Raw genomic sequence first — 17260 nt, forward strand, 5'->3', positions numbered from 1 at the left:
TCTCTAGATTAGGTGTGAGTGTGTGCGTGAATGGTTGTATGTCCTGTTTGTCTCCAGGGCTTGATTCAAATATTAATTAAACTTTTGAGTTAGGAAATGAACAATAACCCATTAAATAAAAAAATAATAAAATAAAATTAATTGATAATTAAATATAAATAATAAAATTATTTTAATTGACCTACTTCACTTCATATATATATATAAATGAATACTTTAGTGAGTGAGTGTACTTTAGTGAATTTGTATTTTAGGATTTATCTTATTGCATCATTTTAAATAGTAAAACAGTTACTCAGTACTTTAGTAGCCTTTATACCAAATACTTTTCCATTCTTACTTTTTTATCTCTTTGATAGCTATGCTTTATATTAACTCCAGTAGACATTTTAAAACAGTGCTACTTTTACTTGAGCACTCTGAGGTCTGTACTGTTAAATGCTGGTTTTCAAGTGACTGATAAAATCTTTGCAGCGTCATAACGTCATCTGCAAAAAAAGGAAACGACAAATGCAATTAACAAAACACAAAAACAAGCCGTTATCAAATGTTAACTCTTTATTTGAATAAGTAAAAAAAGGTGCAGGTAATCACAGGTGTCATGTTGTTCTCACTGTTGCATGAAACTGACTTTATTTTTTTATGTTTTCCTAAAATATATGTACATGTGAAACGTCCTGGCTTCCAAACAATCTAATTGTTTTAGAGAAATGTACATAATCTGCGTCTTAACCGGTGATTAAACATTTATTAAAGTGCTTTTTTAAAATGTTCTTCTTCTATCGTTGCGGCACAAAACATCTTGATATAGCGATACACTCTACAGTTCTCCGTGTGTGATGATGTTTCGGGCTACCTGCTTCAAAAACTGCACATCTGCGCAGCTATACTGTGTCACAGAGTTCGTACAAGTAGTTCAATTAGCTCATTATTATTATTATTTTTTTGTTTTACTTCAAAATACAATTGAAAGTTGACATATACAAATAAATAGTAGTCATAGCCAGGGCTATTGCATGCAAACATCAGCATTTATGTTTCTTCAAGCAGTAATACATTTCATTACTGGTGGTGCCTTTGAGCTGGGTGCAAAAAGTATTTTAGTGTTTCCTCACAGAGTCTTGAACCAGTGTGTCTTTCTTTTTTTTTTGCCAAAAGTCATGATGATGTAGACCATACAACGCTAAATTAAAAAAACTGGTTGAAATATCTGACCCGTGTAATAAAATGAAAAAAAAAAGGAAGAAAGGGATAAAAGTTCCATACAAAGAGTATCCATACAAAACGTCACTCCTTGTCCATTTCCACGTATTGTGAATGGTTATCTGGGGATTTGCTGTGAGTTTTACTCAAATGGAGCTTTACCGCGTGATTGCTCGCAAATGTCCGACAGCAGAGCTTACACTTAAACTTAGAGTCAATGTCCTCCTCTGACACCAGAGAGTCGGTGGCTCTGACGCTGAGGGCCTTCAGCATTTCCGGCTCCTCCACCTTCGTCTGGTGCTCTACCGGCATTTTGCACATGTCTTTGATTTGGAAACCCAGATGGGATTCCAGATGGGAAATGAACGTGGTTGGTGACCTAAACTGGGAAGCGCAGTCGTTGCAGTAGAACACCGGATGGCCGGTGTCCATGTTTTTCAAGAACTTGGTTCCTCCCGTTTTCCTCAGCTGATACTTTACATTCGCTAACCAGTGACTGATGGTTGTCATTGACAACCCGGTGAACTTGGAGATGTGCATCCTTTCCTGAGGGCCGAGATCTGAGAGCAAATACTTCCCCTCGGACGTCTGGAAGAGGCTCGAGGCAAACTGAGCCTGCAGGATTAGAAGGTGTCGTGGGTTCCAGTTGGACTGCCTGCCCTTGCGTTTGTGGACTGAGTACACCTCGGCCGACACGTCCTCGAAGCGTCTGACGTCTGACTCCAGCTTCATGGTCGGAATCCTTGATGGTAAGGAGGGTTTTGGTGTTGTGGCCTTAGGAAGTACCTTAACCATGTCAGCGATGTCAGACAGAGCGTATTTCTGCGGCGTTGGGGTAGAAGGCCCTAGCAACAAAGTGTTCGCCTTGCTATGCTTAGATTTAGTCAGATCTATTGGTTGGTCATCATTAATCATGAGGAAAGTCTTATTAGGTCTGTTTCTTGGAGGACTTCCAAGCATTAAAGGTGGCTTCTCGCTGCTACGGTTAAACTCTGCAAAGATTGACTGGGCGTGTGCAGATAATTTATCCGCTCTTGAGTTATTGGGCTTATTTGCTTTGCCAAGATGATTGTTCAGAACTGACTGTAGCGCACTTAGAGGGTTGATGCCAAGTATATCTGGAGTGTCACTGAGAGGCTCTGATGTAGTGCTGCGTCCGTTGCTGGCAGCGGGGCTCGGCGTCTTGCCTCTGTCAGAGAAATCTGGGCTCAACTTGCCTTTGATCGCTTCACTTCCTTCATTCATGCAGTCTGCATCGAGCTTTGAAGAGGAGGAGGAATCATCCTGACAATCGCTGTCATCGTTCTCCAGCAGATCAAACTTTATACTCTGACTTTCTTTACCGTCGTTAATGCCAACCTTTTCTTTTTTGATGTCCACGTTTTGATGTAGCCCCTGGGAAAGCTCGACTCCCAAAGCACCGTGGTACAGCTTCCCCTTCGGGGCGATCGGCCTCAGCTTGTGGTTAAATGTCTGCTTTAGCTGAACGGGAGACGACGAGGAGAGAGGGGTGTTTTTGATGATGCCAGAGAGCTGATAGGCAGCGTGAATGCTCGGGTAGGCACTCCAGCTGGGGGTGCCTGTTTGGGCCTTATTAATAGCTGAAGCCACGGTGTTGGCTAAAGATTTGAGGATGTCCCCTCCCCCACTCGACTCTTGTTCTAGGTCTTCCTCACGGAGATAAGGGTACTTAAAGGCCCCGTTGCTCTCTTTTGGATCCTCACTCTCCTGCTTGTCATCTGTCGTTTCTGTTTCTTCTGCTTTGTCTGATGTTCCTTCCCCCTGGCTTTCTTTGTCGTTGCTTCTAGGGGAGAGGCTTTTTAGGGACACCTTTTCTCCTTCCGTATCGCTTGCTGCAGGCTCAACAACACCCTGGATCTTCTCCACAGCCAGGGGGTCAAGCGCTAGCTGTTTCCCCTTTTTGGATGCAGAGTTTGTGACCTTGATGAAGTGGCCGGTAACCATCATGTGCGTGGTGAGCTGCTGAAGTGTGTCATGAGAGCTTCCGCACTCCATACATTTAAGAATTTGAGACTTACATGTCTCAAACTGCCATGTGTAGCTGGCTCCATTCTGATATCCGTAGCGATTGTTGTTGGCGTTGGAAAGGGTGGCGGATCGCTGCGCCTCGGCGTACCCTGACACACCGGTAGTGGAGTCTGGAGAGCAGGGCCTTGTTGTTTCAAACACCCGTTTCTTTGCCGGCGGCAGCAGTTTGGGTGTGATTACTGGGATAGGCTCTTTTAAAGGCACTTTTTGGTAATGCTTTGTTTTGATCATATGCACGCTTAGATCCTGCAGCGAGTCAAACGAATGACCGCAGAACATGCACTTTAAAACTTTCTGCGCATCCTCCTTCCCTTCCATGTCTTGCAAATTACGTTTCCGAGACTTAGATGATGAGGCAGAGGAGTTACTTTGCTTGCTGTGGTTATTGTCTTGATAGTGTCCGGTCTTGTTCATGTGGACGGTCAGCTCCACCAGCGTGTCATAGGCGGCGCTGCAGTCCTTACAGCGAAAGCGGCTGGCTCCTGTGAACACTGAACCACATGGTTTGGACGCCTGCCTGTACAGGTGGACCGAGCTGAACAGGTTGGGCTTGGTAGCTGGTTTAGGCGAGTGCATCTGTTGCAAGGTCTTTGAGAGCGCATCCTGGTGCCAGTCAAACTCATTCTTGCTGCTCCCGTTGGTGCTGTCACAGTTGGCTTTGCTGGTATTTTTGCCCGTTTTCAAGTCCACGCCGATTCCCGTCCAGTAGGAGTCAGAGAGAAAGTTTGCATAGGCTGCCCTCATTTTCTCCAGGCTGCTGCCCGTCTCCTCTTTATGTTTTGAACCTCGACTTTCTTCGTCTCTCTGGCTCTCTGGCGGCGAAGACGTTTTAAAGTCTGAGAGTCTGTCACTGCTGTCGCTGAGGCGAGATTCCAGCTCCAACTCTTGGTTGGAGAGGACGCTGACGGGGGAGTTCTGGTTGCTGTAGGTGTTGACGCTCTTGTTGTCCAGCTCTCTGTCGTCACATGCTTTGGGGCTGGTCTTTTCGGAGCCCTCTTCTTCAGTTTGAGTTTCGATCTCCCCATCTTCTTCTGTAATGGAATCCTGAAGAGGAGCGTCTTCATCTGGTTCGTAAACTAGAAAAAGAAGAAAGAGACAAAGAATGTATTCATTAATATACAAAATTTGGCTCACAACATTCAATTTAGGCCTCCCTGATTTCGGTACTTTGGTTTTATGTTTTCAGATCATTATCCTGACCCAGAGGTGAAGCATTTTCGGTTTCCTGGCAAAGTCCACTGCTGTCTATCTATAATGTTCTGACAGTACCCTCCATCATACAAAGAAGTGTCAAAGGTCAATATACCCAAATATCATCAACTGTACCTAGCAGAGGTCGCAAGGCATTTTTTCCTGCACGTTTATTAATTTTTTTGACAAGTAGCTCGATCTTTGTTGGTTTCATTTTACAAATCTCACCACCTCCCTTTTCTTTAATTTTTTTGAGACAATAAATACGACTTCTTGTCCTGGATTTTTGTTTTAAAGTTATAAATCATAGCCCTGACAGCACATGTGGTCACGCTTATGAGAGCAGCAATTTCTTTAGCAATTCCCTAATGAGTGAAAATCAACTTTACTCAAATGTTCCGTTCTGTTCTCTAGTCTTTTCTTCTTTTGAGGAATAGGCCTTTGAGTCATATTTAGGAATGCAACCATTGATTATTTTAGTGATCAATTAATCTATCCATAATATTTTAAATTTATTTGGTTAATCTAGAAGGATTCTCTTACAAAATTAACAATTCTAAATAAATAAGCATTTTGAATATGTAAAATAAAAATAAAAACTTTTATTGCAAAATTCAAAGAGCATGTTTAAGAGTCTGGAAATTATCACTCTAGATAATAATTCCATTTGTTCAGGGGGGTAACTAGATAGGAAGGCCAGTCTTTGCCACCCCTCGCAAGCTTTCAAGGTTTCACTCGCTAATCAGTCTGGAGACTCTCCGTTAAAGAAAATTTCGAGCAGTTCACCAAACGAACGTCCAATCAGCGTTGGCTTTGAGGCGGGTTGAGGTGTGACGCAACGAGAAGCGCGACAGTTCAGTCTAAAGAACATGGCGGCTTCAGCCGATGAAACTAGCGTTAGCGTGGCTATCGAGCAAGTTTTATCGGAATTACAGAGTATTTCTTCCCTGAAAGAAGAGCAAAACACTGCTCTGGAGGCTTTTCTCAGAGGAAAAGATGTTTTTGCTCTTCTCCCGACTGGTTTCGGCAAGAGTTTGATCTATCAATTGGCTCCTCTGTTACGTCATATGCTTCGTTGATCTGATTGGTTTATTTGGCCCGTCTATCACCAACATAACCAGTAATTTCGCCCCTTCCCAAAATTACTTCAACGGAATGTTTCCAGATGGATATGTGGAGCAAATCCATCTGGCGGAGTCAGGTTAGCTCGGGATAAGCATGACGGAAACTGGTTCGGGACTGCAAAGGTAAGTGCCTCTGGAAGCCATCTAGGAGTGTCCCATGTCATTAGAAATAAACTAAAACCAAACCCATTTAATATTCTTTAATATTAATGTCATGAAGAGCCATGTTTGATTAAATGTAAAGTGGATGCTTTTCCTCCTGAAATGTAGCTAAGAGACCCCTAAGCCACCTTTTCAATAACTACTAAAGTCTATCCCACCTGATCTTTCATCATTGCGAGAAACAAATCGGCATTACAACCGAATTTAACCGGACACATCAAAACTAGAAGTGTGCCTGTAAAGTCAGAGCATGTGCACTGGCATTAGGTTAGCACACCACAAAGACTGGCACGTGGCACAACCAATGAGTAACACCCCCCCAAATTCAAAGCTCAAAGACCGTCCACTATATCTTTACATTAGACAGCATGTATGCTTAAATAAGTGCATGTTTTCTTATTAGCAAGGGTTTCAGGAAAATCTAGGATGTCTTCAGTGATTAATTTGAAAAATACGGATTTGTTCTTGTTGATTTTGCTGTTAGCACACGGTAGACTGACCCTGAAATAGTTATCAGACACCCGGTAGTGATAGATGGATTAACGATTTAATTGATAATTATTTCAATAATCGATTAATCTGATTTATTCTTTCAGCTGTAATCATAATAACGTCTAAGGTAACAAGAGATAGGATTACAAATTAGCTGTAAAAGACACTCCATAAAAAAGCTTTTAGTTTCATGTACTTTATATTCATCAGAATAGCCAAGACGCTACCAATAACATGGGACACTTTATATATATGAGGAATTCTTATGAATTTAGTCCATTTTTTCATTGCAAGATCATGCTACTGCATTTTTATATCATTATGTTTGTGTTGGTAGCGAATGTAGAGGTCTCTGTACATATTAACATGCCATGCAGTATGGTGTAAATAGCTTTTTAAGACATTATAACGTTAGATGCTTTGTGCTCGGGGAGCCGAAGCATAGTTTAACATAATGCTTTTACTAACAGACTGCTGCTGCTGTAACAGGACCATTTGATTCACGACCAGCCATCGAGTTAATGCTCTGTCCAAGGGTTTCCTGGCCTCAAGTTGAGATGTTTACAACAATCATTGGCTACTGAGTGACAAAAGGAAATTGATTCTTCTGGGGCCTGTTAAATGTTATTGCAAATGACCTCTTCCACTGTGATTATAGATGCCTCAAAACTGCGAGGGAAATGTGAGCCTTCTTTTCTGGGAAGCAGCTCCTCCTCCCTGAAGCTACATGTGAGGAATGAGTTATTCTAATGTTCAGCATCAGTCCAGAAATAACCTCATAGGGCCGCATGAACCACAGAAGGACACACACTGCAAAAAACATCTAGAAATAAGTAAAAAACCTCTTAAATCAAGTGTATTTACCCTTAATTTAAGCAGATAAATAAGATGATTTCCAATGGAATGAATATTTTTACTCCTAAAATGAGATAATTAGTTAATATGCACTTGAAATAAGACAAAGCATTTTTTTTTCTTATTTTAAATGTAAATTGTCTAGTTCCATTGGCAAAGAATTCCACTTATCTCCTCATTTTAAGAAAAAATGCACTTAATTCAAGCAAAAATTACTCATTTAGATTTCCATTTTTTGCAGTGCAGAACTTCACGTTCTGCTACAGATTCCATATCTTTGTATTTGGTTTGACAGTGAAGGTTTAAATATGTGGCTGATGTGCTACGGCTCGTCGATAAACTGAATCAGTTATCGGAGTGTACGGTACAAACTTTCTGAAGATAACTGGCAATCTGTCATGTCGTTATTTTCTGTTTCCCTGACAGTCTCATAAAGAGCAATTACTTCTTTCATTATTCACATGTTTGTTCTCCCAACTCTTGGAGCACAAACATTATTGCTTCAATTAACAGATAATTAAAGAACAGAATTTCTAATTGACACATTTCCCATCATCCAATTAATGGAGGCTCTGACTCAGCACTGCAGGATTTTTTCCTCCAGCTGCAGCGTTGCCTTCATATGGATCACGACAACCTTTTTTCTGTCGTATGTTTGCATTTGTTGAAACGTAGCCAATGATATGGAAGCTGGGGCGATAATACAAATGGATATTCTCCCCTTACAGATTTCAATACTTTTATTTTCCTTTTGCCGCACCTGTATGGAGCTAATTTTGTTCCTGCATTGTTACAAGCAAAGAACATGTTTAGTAAATTGTAATTTAAAAAAATGCAAAAAGAAAATGGAGCCAAAAATGTAACAAAACTAAAAGTTCTGTAATACTACTTTAAGTGCAACTTTGCTGTTTTCTTAGATTTATTTATTATTTTTGATTCTTTTGATACAAAAGAATAAAAGAAAATTATATATCTACTTTTAAAATTTTATTTTTTCAAATATTTTATATTCAGTCTGAGATTCAGGAATTGCATTCTTTTCAATTTGCATTTTGCCGATCACATTCTATACGCTTCTGGGTGCGGGCTCTCCTCTGGGTTGAGGAATGAAGGCACATTTCTATTGGTCTGCTGTGAGCTTTTGTATTGGGCTTGATGCGATCTATAAAACACAATTTGAAAAGAATGCAATTCATGAAAATAAATCTGAAAAAACAGCAAATTTACTCTCAAAACCTATTTAGGATTAAAACCTTTTACAATGTCTAGTTTCTGGATTAATGTTTATATTGAATTTTTAATTTACAAAATGTGTTCGTTGCTGGCAAAAATAATGAAACAAAATTCATCAAAGTAGAGGACACTACACCTCAAAGACCATAATTGAGGAAGCCTGACTTAGTGTATTTTTTTTTTATTTTTTTTTCTTCTATCTGTTATGGTTCTCTCCTTTTGGACTTTGATGTAATTCTGTTTTGTTGATCTTTGGTTCATTTTCCATTTTGTGTTATATTTAAGCACTCTTAAATTACTCTCTGTTGCCCCCTTGTGTCCGTCTCCTTTCCCTTAGCTCCCTTCTAGTCACTTCCATCCACACCTGCTCCATATAAGCTGATTACTCCAGTCTTTGTTCTGCCTCCCATATATACTCTGCCTGTGCAGTTCGTCAGTGTTGGTTCCTTGTTACTCGGCTCCCCATCTTTGTTTTCTCTTCTCTTCTGGGTTTGATTCTTGGATTTTTTTTTTTTTTTTTTTTTTGCCCTTTAACTCCATTAAACCTACAAAAACTCCTTCCTGCCTCCCTCGTCTCTGCATTTGGGTTCTCAACCAACCTCCACCCTCATGTTGACACTATTTTTATATAAGAGAGGCGGTTTATCTAATTATTCAAACCAACTTCATGTTGTCAGTACAGAAGAGGATTAGGGCCACTGAAACAAAACAAAAAAAGTTAACTGATTTTTTTTTATTTCAGTATAGTATGGGAGTATGGGACTTTTTTTCTCAGAATTCTGACTATTTTCTCAGAATTTTGACTTTTTTATTGTCAGAATTCAGTCAGAATTCTGAAAAAAAAAAAAAGTCAGAATTCTGAGATTAAAGTCAGAATTCTGACTTTTTTCCCATACTATACTGAAATAAAATAAAAAATAAATCAGTTAACTTTTTTTTTCAGTGGCCCTAATCCTCTTCCGTATGTCAGACAAATGCTATTTCAGTGATTTCTTTATTCTGAAGGTTGGACAGAAGACAAGGGAAAATGTGGTCAATGAAAATATAAATCATGATTTAATAAAGGAACAATATTTCCTCTCAGTTTGGTTAACATAACTTTTTCCACCTAAAAAATAAAATCACTACTAGATATTGAAATGTATTTTTTTTTTTTTTTTTTGACAATTGGTTCAAATTCACAAATCTAACCTAATCTACTTGGTCATGTTATCTTTGTCAAGTGTGAGTCAGAAAGAGGCTTTTTCACAGCATTGTATCTTTTAATAACATCCTCCAATAAATGCAGTTTGTCAGGGCTGTCGCACATCTTTTCAGATACTTTCCACCTCACAGCCATGCAGAAAAAAACTTGCATTTTAGGAGAGAGAGACATGGCAGATGTGCTCTGTGTTAAATATGAATAGGACATAACAGTCCTGTCCAGGCACTTATGCATTTCATGTGGTTAATATTTCTCTGCTGAATAGAAGACACTCTGTGAAGGGGATGGCTGCGGCCGAGCACTCAGGCATCCCGCATGGGGCAGCCCATAGAATGTCTCCATCGTTCTTTGAAAAATAACTCTTTTTTTTCTCTCCACTGTATCAATATTTCACAAGTGCCTCGAGAGAAACCCTGAAGATGAACTGGTTGTCGGCTAATGGATGAAAATGGAGATGGGATTCGGACTTTCAAAGACAAACATGGGCCAACTGAGGCCCTCACAGTGAACGAGAGCGAGCACAAACGCACAGTTGTGTACGTGCACGATAAGCATAGACGCGCTGTGACCTTCCTCGGCTGCACCGGCTTGTTTTGATTGGCCGGATGAGATCAGGGATGCGGCCCAAAACACTCTTGATGCTAAGGGAGAGAGTTGTCAAGAGCAAAGACATATGTTTTATTTATAATCTTATATATAGTATTCACAGAGAAGGAGAACAGAAATGGCGGTGACAAGCTCCAGGTTGATGTCCTCCCTCTTCAAAGTTATCCCTTAAAGTGAACGTCCACCAAAGAGAGGAGAATGTCCCATATGGTGGTGCCTTTTTTTCTAATGCCCATCAAATATTTTTAAACGCAGTGCCTTGGAGTTTACATCACAACCACAAATATCACATTTTGTGGGTTTCCCTGTGAATTATTAAAAAATGCATAGTTCTAAACCAAAATGAAAAAAAGGAAATGCTTTTTTAAATTATCTCCCATCAACCTGTGCAAATCTAGAGGCTTAAACAGATTCAGTCAGCCAGTCGAAAAAATGAAGCTTTTTCTTATCTAAACCGGTGTCATTTTTTGGCAGCTGTAACAGCTTTTCTTTCAGGATGACCCTGCATTTATAGCCTCGTGAGACCATCCTGATCTCGCGAGCTTTCAAGGTTTCACTCGCAGATCAGTCTGGAGACTCTCCGTTAAAGAAAATCTGGAGCCGTTCACCAAACGAACGTCCAATCAGCGTTGGCTTTGAGGCGGGTCGAGGTGTGACGCAACGAGAAGCGCGTCAGTTCAGTCTAAAGAACATGGCGGCTTCAGCCGATGAAACTAGCGTTTCTATCGAGCAAGTTTTATCGGAATTACAGAGTATTTCTTCACTGAAAGAAGAGCAAAACACTGCTCTGGAGGCTTTTCTCAGAGGAAAAGATGTTTTTGCTCTTCTCCCGACTGGTTTCGGCAAGAGTAGCCTGGCTTGTGGTTGTGTTTTCGTCGTCGCTCTGTTAGTACGTCATATGCTTCGTTGATCTGATTGGTTTATTTGGCCCGTCTATCACCAGCATAGGCCAATCAGCTAACCAGTATTTTTGCCCCTTCCCAAAATTACTTCAACAGAAGGTTACTTGTCTAGGTCTACTTGATTAAATCTTCTCTGCAGAACCAGAACCAAACACTGGGGCAATAGTTTTTAGTTCTTATACTCCACTAGTCTGAAATAAACCCCCAGAAAATCTGAAGTGAGTCTAAAATTCTGACACTGACTTCAATGAAACTTTTACACAGCACAGGGCAAGGCCGTGTGTAACCTGGGATTCTTCTTACATCAACACCAATAAAGCATTTTTTTTTTGTATTGGTCCATTGTATAAAGTCCATTTAAGTAACAATGATATCACAGGTTTTCTGGTTTTAATAAAATGTGAAAAGCTAAAGGGTCATAGAGAATTCTGTGAGACTTTTTAAAGCCTTTTAGTTCAACATGTGACTAAACCATAACTGCCTTTTCTTAAAGAAAAGGATGGCTTTCTTGTTAAAAGCCAGTCACATGAACTATTTCGATATTAATATGTTTGTCCTATTCTTGGTATGTGAGAGTTGACTTGACGGAGATTAACAGCCGCCCTTCCTGCTGTTCTGGGGTTTCCTATCAGATGCCCTAAGCTGCAGACATCCAGAGGCACCAATTAACCTTCTGGAAGGGATTGCTCTGAGAAAGCCCCATGTCTGACTCTGCTTCCCACACTGTTTCCAAGAGCGCTTTGCCACTGTTTGATCTACCACGGCGCTGAAGCAAGCCCCAGCTGCACTGATCGCAAACACGAAAGCAGACTCAAAGACGATGACAGAGATCAACGACCTAAGATCACCGCTGAATGTAGCAACGAAAGCACCAGTGAACTTCACAAAGCAGGGCCGTTCATGCACCAATCTAATAGGACAGAAGTGAAAAACCCAATATAGATATATTTTTTTATATTTCTCCCTAAAATAATGGAACGAAAATGCCTTCTTTGAAAATTAAGCCGAGTAAGAAGACTCCTCTCCAAACCAGGCTCTAGAAAACAAGAGGCTGGCATGCTTGCCTGAGATTTAGCATGTCATAAACTGCTGTAAAGCCTCCAATCTGTGTCACGACAAATTTATATCTTCAGACAGAGATATGCAAAGGTCAAAAAACCTAAGGTGTCGATTGTAAATCAGACGGCTGAAGTGTTTATAACCTTTATCCGTTAGAACAGACTCTTGGCACGGAGAGGCCTGGATTTACAGAAGCAGCAGTCTGATTCTGGGCCAAAAGACTTTTTCTCTACATCCAGAGAGACTAGCGAGCTGCATAAAAAAATCACAGATTCATGGCTGCATTTTCAACTGGAATGGTGCTAAAAGCTTACATGACAACATATTTATACCTCAAGTGTAAAGCATTAGTATCTTTGCAGAATACATCTCCACTCCCCTCCAGTAAGTGGTTCTATTTAAAGAGGATTTTTTTATGTGCAACACCCTCAACACTTATTGGCACTCCCTTGTAAAAATGTACAAAAAGTCTAAACGGTAATTCTAAAACCTTTTATGACAGAAAAAAAGTCTGACATAGTAAAAAACAAAACTAAATTCTATTTGGGTAGATCAGGGTGTTTATTCATACAACAACTATCGGTTGTTTGCCCCTCCTCCTTGCCAAAAGGCCAGGCTAAATGTCATTTCACCAGATTAAAACAACTAAATGGATCTTTGATTGTCTGGAGATTGACTCGATCCTTCCTTAGTCTCTTTGAACTCCATTGGATTGAATGAGAACTCAGTGAATAAATGCCAACTTTGTATGTGGTGAACATTGTTCTGTTGATTCTGTAAGATTTAGATCCTTATCCTGCTGAACGACCCTAAGATGTTCCTTTTTTAGGTTTCAAATAGTTTATGATACCATCACTCTAACAAAGTTACAGAAATTAAATTTGTTTTATTTCAGTCCAATCAAATCACCCGAACAGATTGGTTAAAAGTTTTCTATCTAAGGAAAACCAGTTGATTACATCCAGTCATTAATGTTGCAGGATTTTCTGCTCCTGGATGAGCAAGTAGCAACAGTAGATATTCGCTTGCATTTTGCTTATCAGTCAGCATCTGGATGTAAACAAATAATAAACATATGACTAATTGTCTGTTAATGGTTTTTAGATTAAAATTAGTTCAATTGGATTTAGTTCTTATAGCTTAAGTTCTTTTAGCAATACCTTTTTGCCGCCGTCCAGTAGAGGGCGATGCTGGTCATTCTGCCTTAAAGTGCCAGCAAAGTAGTGCCAGGGCTGAAGCGTTTTAGGAGGAAATATGAATGGATCTAGAGTCTAACAGGGATTATTTACACTGTTTAATGGCAACTAGACTGCAGAATTAACTTTATGTGGTTCTGTTTCTAATAGGGATGCACGATATAATTGGCCCCCTATCGGTATCGGCCTTAAAACTGAATATCGGACATCGGCCACCCCACCGATATTTAACCCGATATTTGATCAGCTTCTGAGTTTCTAAACTCTTAAAGAAAAATAAAATACTACTTCTTCTTCTTCCTCAAAAACTTCTTTTTTACAGACTTAAAAACTTCTAAAGACGAGGGAAAAAATATTGATACATTAAAATATCACAATATCTTCATATGCTGATATATTGCCATTTAAAAATACCATATCAATCTCTTTGACTAATGAAATATTGCTATATGTCATCGTTATGCTACGAAATCCCCCGAAAATTCACAAAATTTTGCCATATTTTTATATGTTGATATATTGACGCGGTATCGATCTATTTCACTAACAAAATCTCACAAGAATTCGCAAAATATCACGAGAGTTTGTAACAGAACGATGAAATTTCACGAGATTTTGAAAGTATAATAGACAGATACCGCGTTTTTAAAAATCAATTTGATATCAGCATATGAAAATATATTTGAGTATATTATTTTTCAAAGTGTCAGAAATGGATAACAAAACTGCTATTTTCAATGACTACTTATTTTTGTCCAGCTTTAACATCGGTATCGATATCGGTTATCGGCTACATGAGTTTTAAAATATCGGCATATCGGATATCAGCCAAAATCCCAATATCGTGCATCCCTAGTTTCTAATATAAATTAATTAAAATTTATATCAATATAATATAAAGTGGATAATTAAGTTATCAGATAAATAGCTCCAAATTAGCTGTGCTGCATGGCGGAGCAGCATAACTTGTCTGCTGTGCTCAGAAGGTGCAGATGTGATGATAGAAAAGAGGAAGGTATAATGCAAAACATTAGTAAAGTGGCATGAAAAGACATGCTAGAAATTAGCATGGTAGATGGGAAAGCCTCAATTTTTTAAAAACATGTATCCAGCTTTAATTTAACCAGGAAGTCCCATTGAACTTCTAAATCTCTTTTAAAGGGGAGAATTGGCTAAGGTATCAGCTAAATCACAAGGCATACATAATGCACTTTACACATTCCTCTGAGAGCAAACAAACACTAAAAATAAAGGACTATATTGCAGTGATACCCCTTTCCCACTGGCTGAAAAACCTGGTTAAACCCGGGAACAATCGGATTTTAGTGGCAGTGGGGACAGCTCGCTGATGTGTTTTTACCCGGGTCAAATTTACGCGAAACCATTGGACGTAACGTACGGCATGCCGTGTCAGCCCAGACACGTCTCATCTAAAAAGCCGAAAAAACTCAGTTTTCATTTGATAAATAGCTCTGGTGAGAGGGATTTGGACAGATGATAGAGCTAAACAATAAAAAACACTTATTACGCACTGGCTTCCTTCGATGTGACTCTCCATTGTTTACTCTCCTGATGTCTGCCATAATGGTGACATTATCAACGCTAACCCAGTGTGATGGTGTCACCAGAGTCACAGCTGAAGTGGTACAGAGGCCACGCAGTGAGGGGTTAGACCCAGCATTTTTTGCAAGTGGGAAGGGAAATGCCGATTGTTTGAAAAACACGCGTTAACCCGCTAATTTCATTGGAACGGGACGAGGCTTTTGAGACCACTTCTTTAAAACAAATTGCTAAATAGTCTGACAGCATTCAATCTGTTTATACTGTTCCTCACATATTTTTTAATTCTTTATTTAATTTAGTATCCTAATAAATTCCCATTTTATTACATCTCATAAATAGTTTTTATTACTGTGCAGAAGAAACATGTTTTTCTTCATTCAGTATTTCTTAAAGGCGGCACAATAAATTACTGAAATATAATTCAATTCAGTTTATTTATATAGCACCAATTCAAAACACATGTAATCTCAAGGCACTTCATAATTCTACCAGATCATTCAGTAAAATTGTACTTTTTAAATTCAGCATGATATAAAACATTTTCCCTTAATCATTAGTTGATTAGTAGGACCCATCCACTTTAGATAATTTAATTTATCCATATTTTGCATCCCTAGTGAGCATAATGTTTCACACCAGGTCCACCTGAGAGGCCGTCCAAATACCTATTTAGTGATATATATTTGCTGCAGTTCTCCAACAGTAAACCATAGAGTTATTACCAAATGCTCTGACTCTAAAATATGATTGAGTGTAAGCAGCTTTTTTTGTAGTTAGTAGCTTATGAAGATTAACACTCAGGAGCCTTACATGTGTACCGTCTTCTTTTCTGTTTTCTACTTTGAAGAGGGCCCAGGAGAAATAAAAAGTCCATAAACACAGTGATCAGTTTTACAAAAAGATGACAATACATTAAAAAAAGATTTCACATAATAATTCCTTCCTAGGAATTATTGGAAGGTGCTAAAACTGTTTTTTATGATGGTATTCCCAACCCCAGGTGATACATTAAATGTTAAATTACTTCCCCCAAAATTTTCAGCATAAAATTTCTGCTACGCATAAGCAGTGGTTTGATTTTCAAGTGTTATAACCCAACATAAAATTTAAAAAAATAATTTATTGGATTTACTTTCCAAATGAAATTGAATTGAGTGAATCTTTTTTACATTTTCAGTTTGTCATTGAGTTACTCTTGAGAAAAAGGTGAATTAGAAACTCTTTTATTAAAATGTGCGTGCTGGGATGAAGTTAAAACCAGAAGTGTCAAGAAACTAATTGCAAATACTTTGTTAGCTTACTTCAGTAAAAAATGTAGCTATCTTTACTTTACTGGAGTAATTATTTTTTACTTCTACTCCTTAAATATGTTTGCAATTATCTCTACTTTCTACTCCTGAAATAGAATTTATTTCATTTAACCTTATATTTGTTGCTTTTGCCTGTTGATATGTAGAAAAATAGAAAACCATCAAAATAATTTGTTTCCTGACAACGAATTTCTTTGTAGTTGCAACAAATGAGGTACTTCAACAAATAAAAAATAAATAGTTTTATGTAAAGTTAAATTTGACACGGTTATCATTTCTTATAATACAAAGAAAATTAAGTAGGAGGAAGTTATTCAGAACTGTAGACTACGAATAATATGCAGTAAAGCATCTGTCCTTAATATTTTTCTTGCATTACTTTTACTTTAATACTTAAAGTAGTTTTAAAATTGGTACTTTTACACTTTTACTTGAGTAAAATGCTTCAGTTGATACTCTAACTTCTACAAAATTATTTTTAAACAGTAGGATTTTTACTTCTACTTGAGTAATAAACATGAATATTTCTGACACCTCTGGTTAAAACCTGCCGAATAAATCCAGGGCGTGAAAGTGGCTTATTTTTATTTATTTTTTATATGGGTTCACTCTTCAGATCAGAAAAGTTATAATAAAAAGGATGATTTTGTTTCTCCTTCTGTATTAACATCAGTCCTGGAAGGTTTGCTAAAGTTGAGCATACCCATAGTCAATACCCATTTATCCCTTTAGTTTTGTATGAAAAATAGAATTTAAACTATCTCAACAGGTGTGTATTCCTTTAGTCATGTACAATTTTTTTTAATTACTTTTTGGTGTTTTTTTTGAAGTGTATGGTGATCTGACCTTAAATTTGTTTTTTTGTTCATGACTAAAGGGACTGTAGTTTAAAGTCTGTTTTTCGTACAAAACTAAAGGGAAAACGCAAATCTGACGTCTTGCATGTGCATATTGATTATAGGTACGCTGGTCTGACAGAACGGCGTACTTATTCCACAGAACGTGGTTGCTGTTTCAAAGCAGACCCTAAAACAATGGTGAACAAATCATGGCTAACTGCTAATGTTGCTAATGCAATATCCACAGACGTACAAAGGAGTGAAATAACTGT

At 38.5% G+C, this 17260-nt stretch overlaps 1 protein-coding gene across 1 annotated transcript in view; it reads right to left on the reverse strand.

The window, feature by feature from the left end:
- Positions 1-543: 543 nt before the first annotated feature.
- LOC119777212 (teashirt homolog 2) overlaps positions 544-17260 on the reverse strand; it is a 99335-nt gene continuing 82618 nt past the window's right edge. Inside the window, exon 2 of the mRNA XM_038276017.1 lies at positions 544-4328. Within this exon, the coding sequence (XP_038131945.1) occupies positions 1288-4328 (3041 nt within the window). The 3' untranslated portion in view covers positions 544-1287. The remainder of the gene's footprint in view (positions 4329-17260) is intronic.

Source organism: Cyprinodon tularosa, unplaced genomic scaffold, assembly GCF_016077235.1.
Source record: "Cyprinodon tularosa strain WSP-4 unplaced genomic scaffold, ASM1607723v1 ctg99, whole genome shotgun sequence".
Classification (NCBI taxonomy): domain Eukaryota; kingdom Metazoa; phylum Chordata; class Actinopteri; order Cyprinodontiformes; family Cyprinodontidae; genus Cyprinodon; species Cyprinodon tularosa.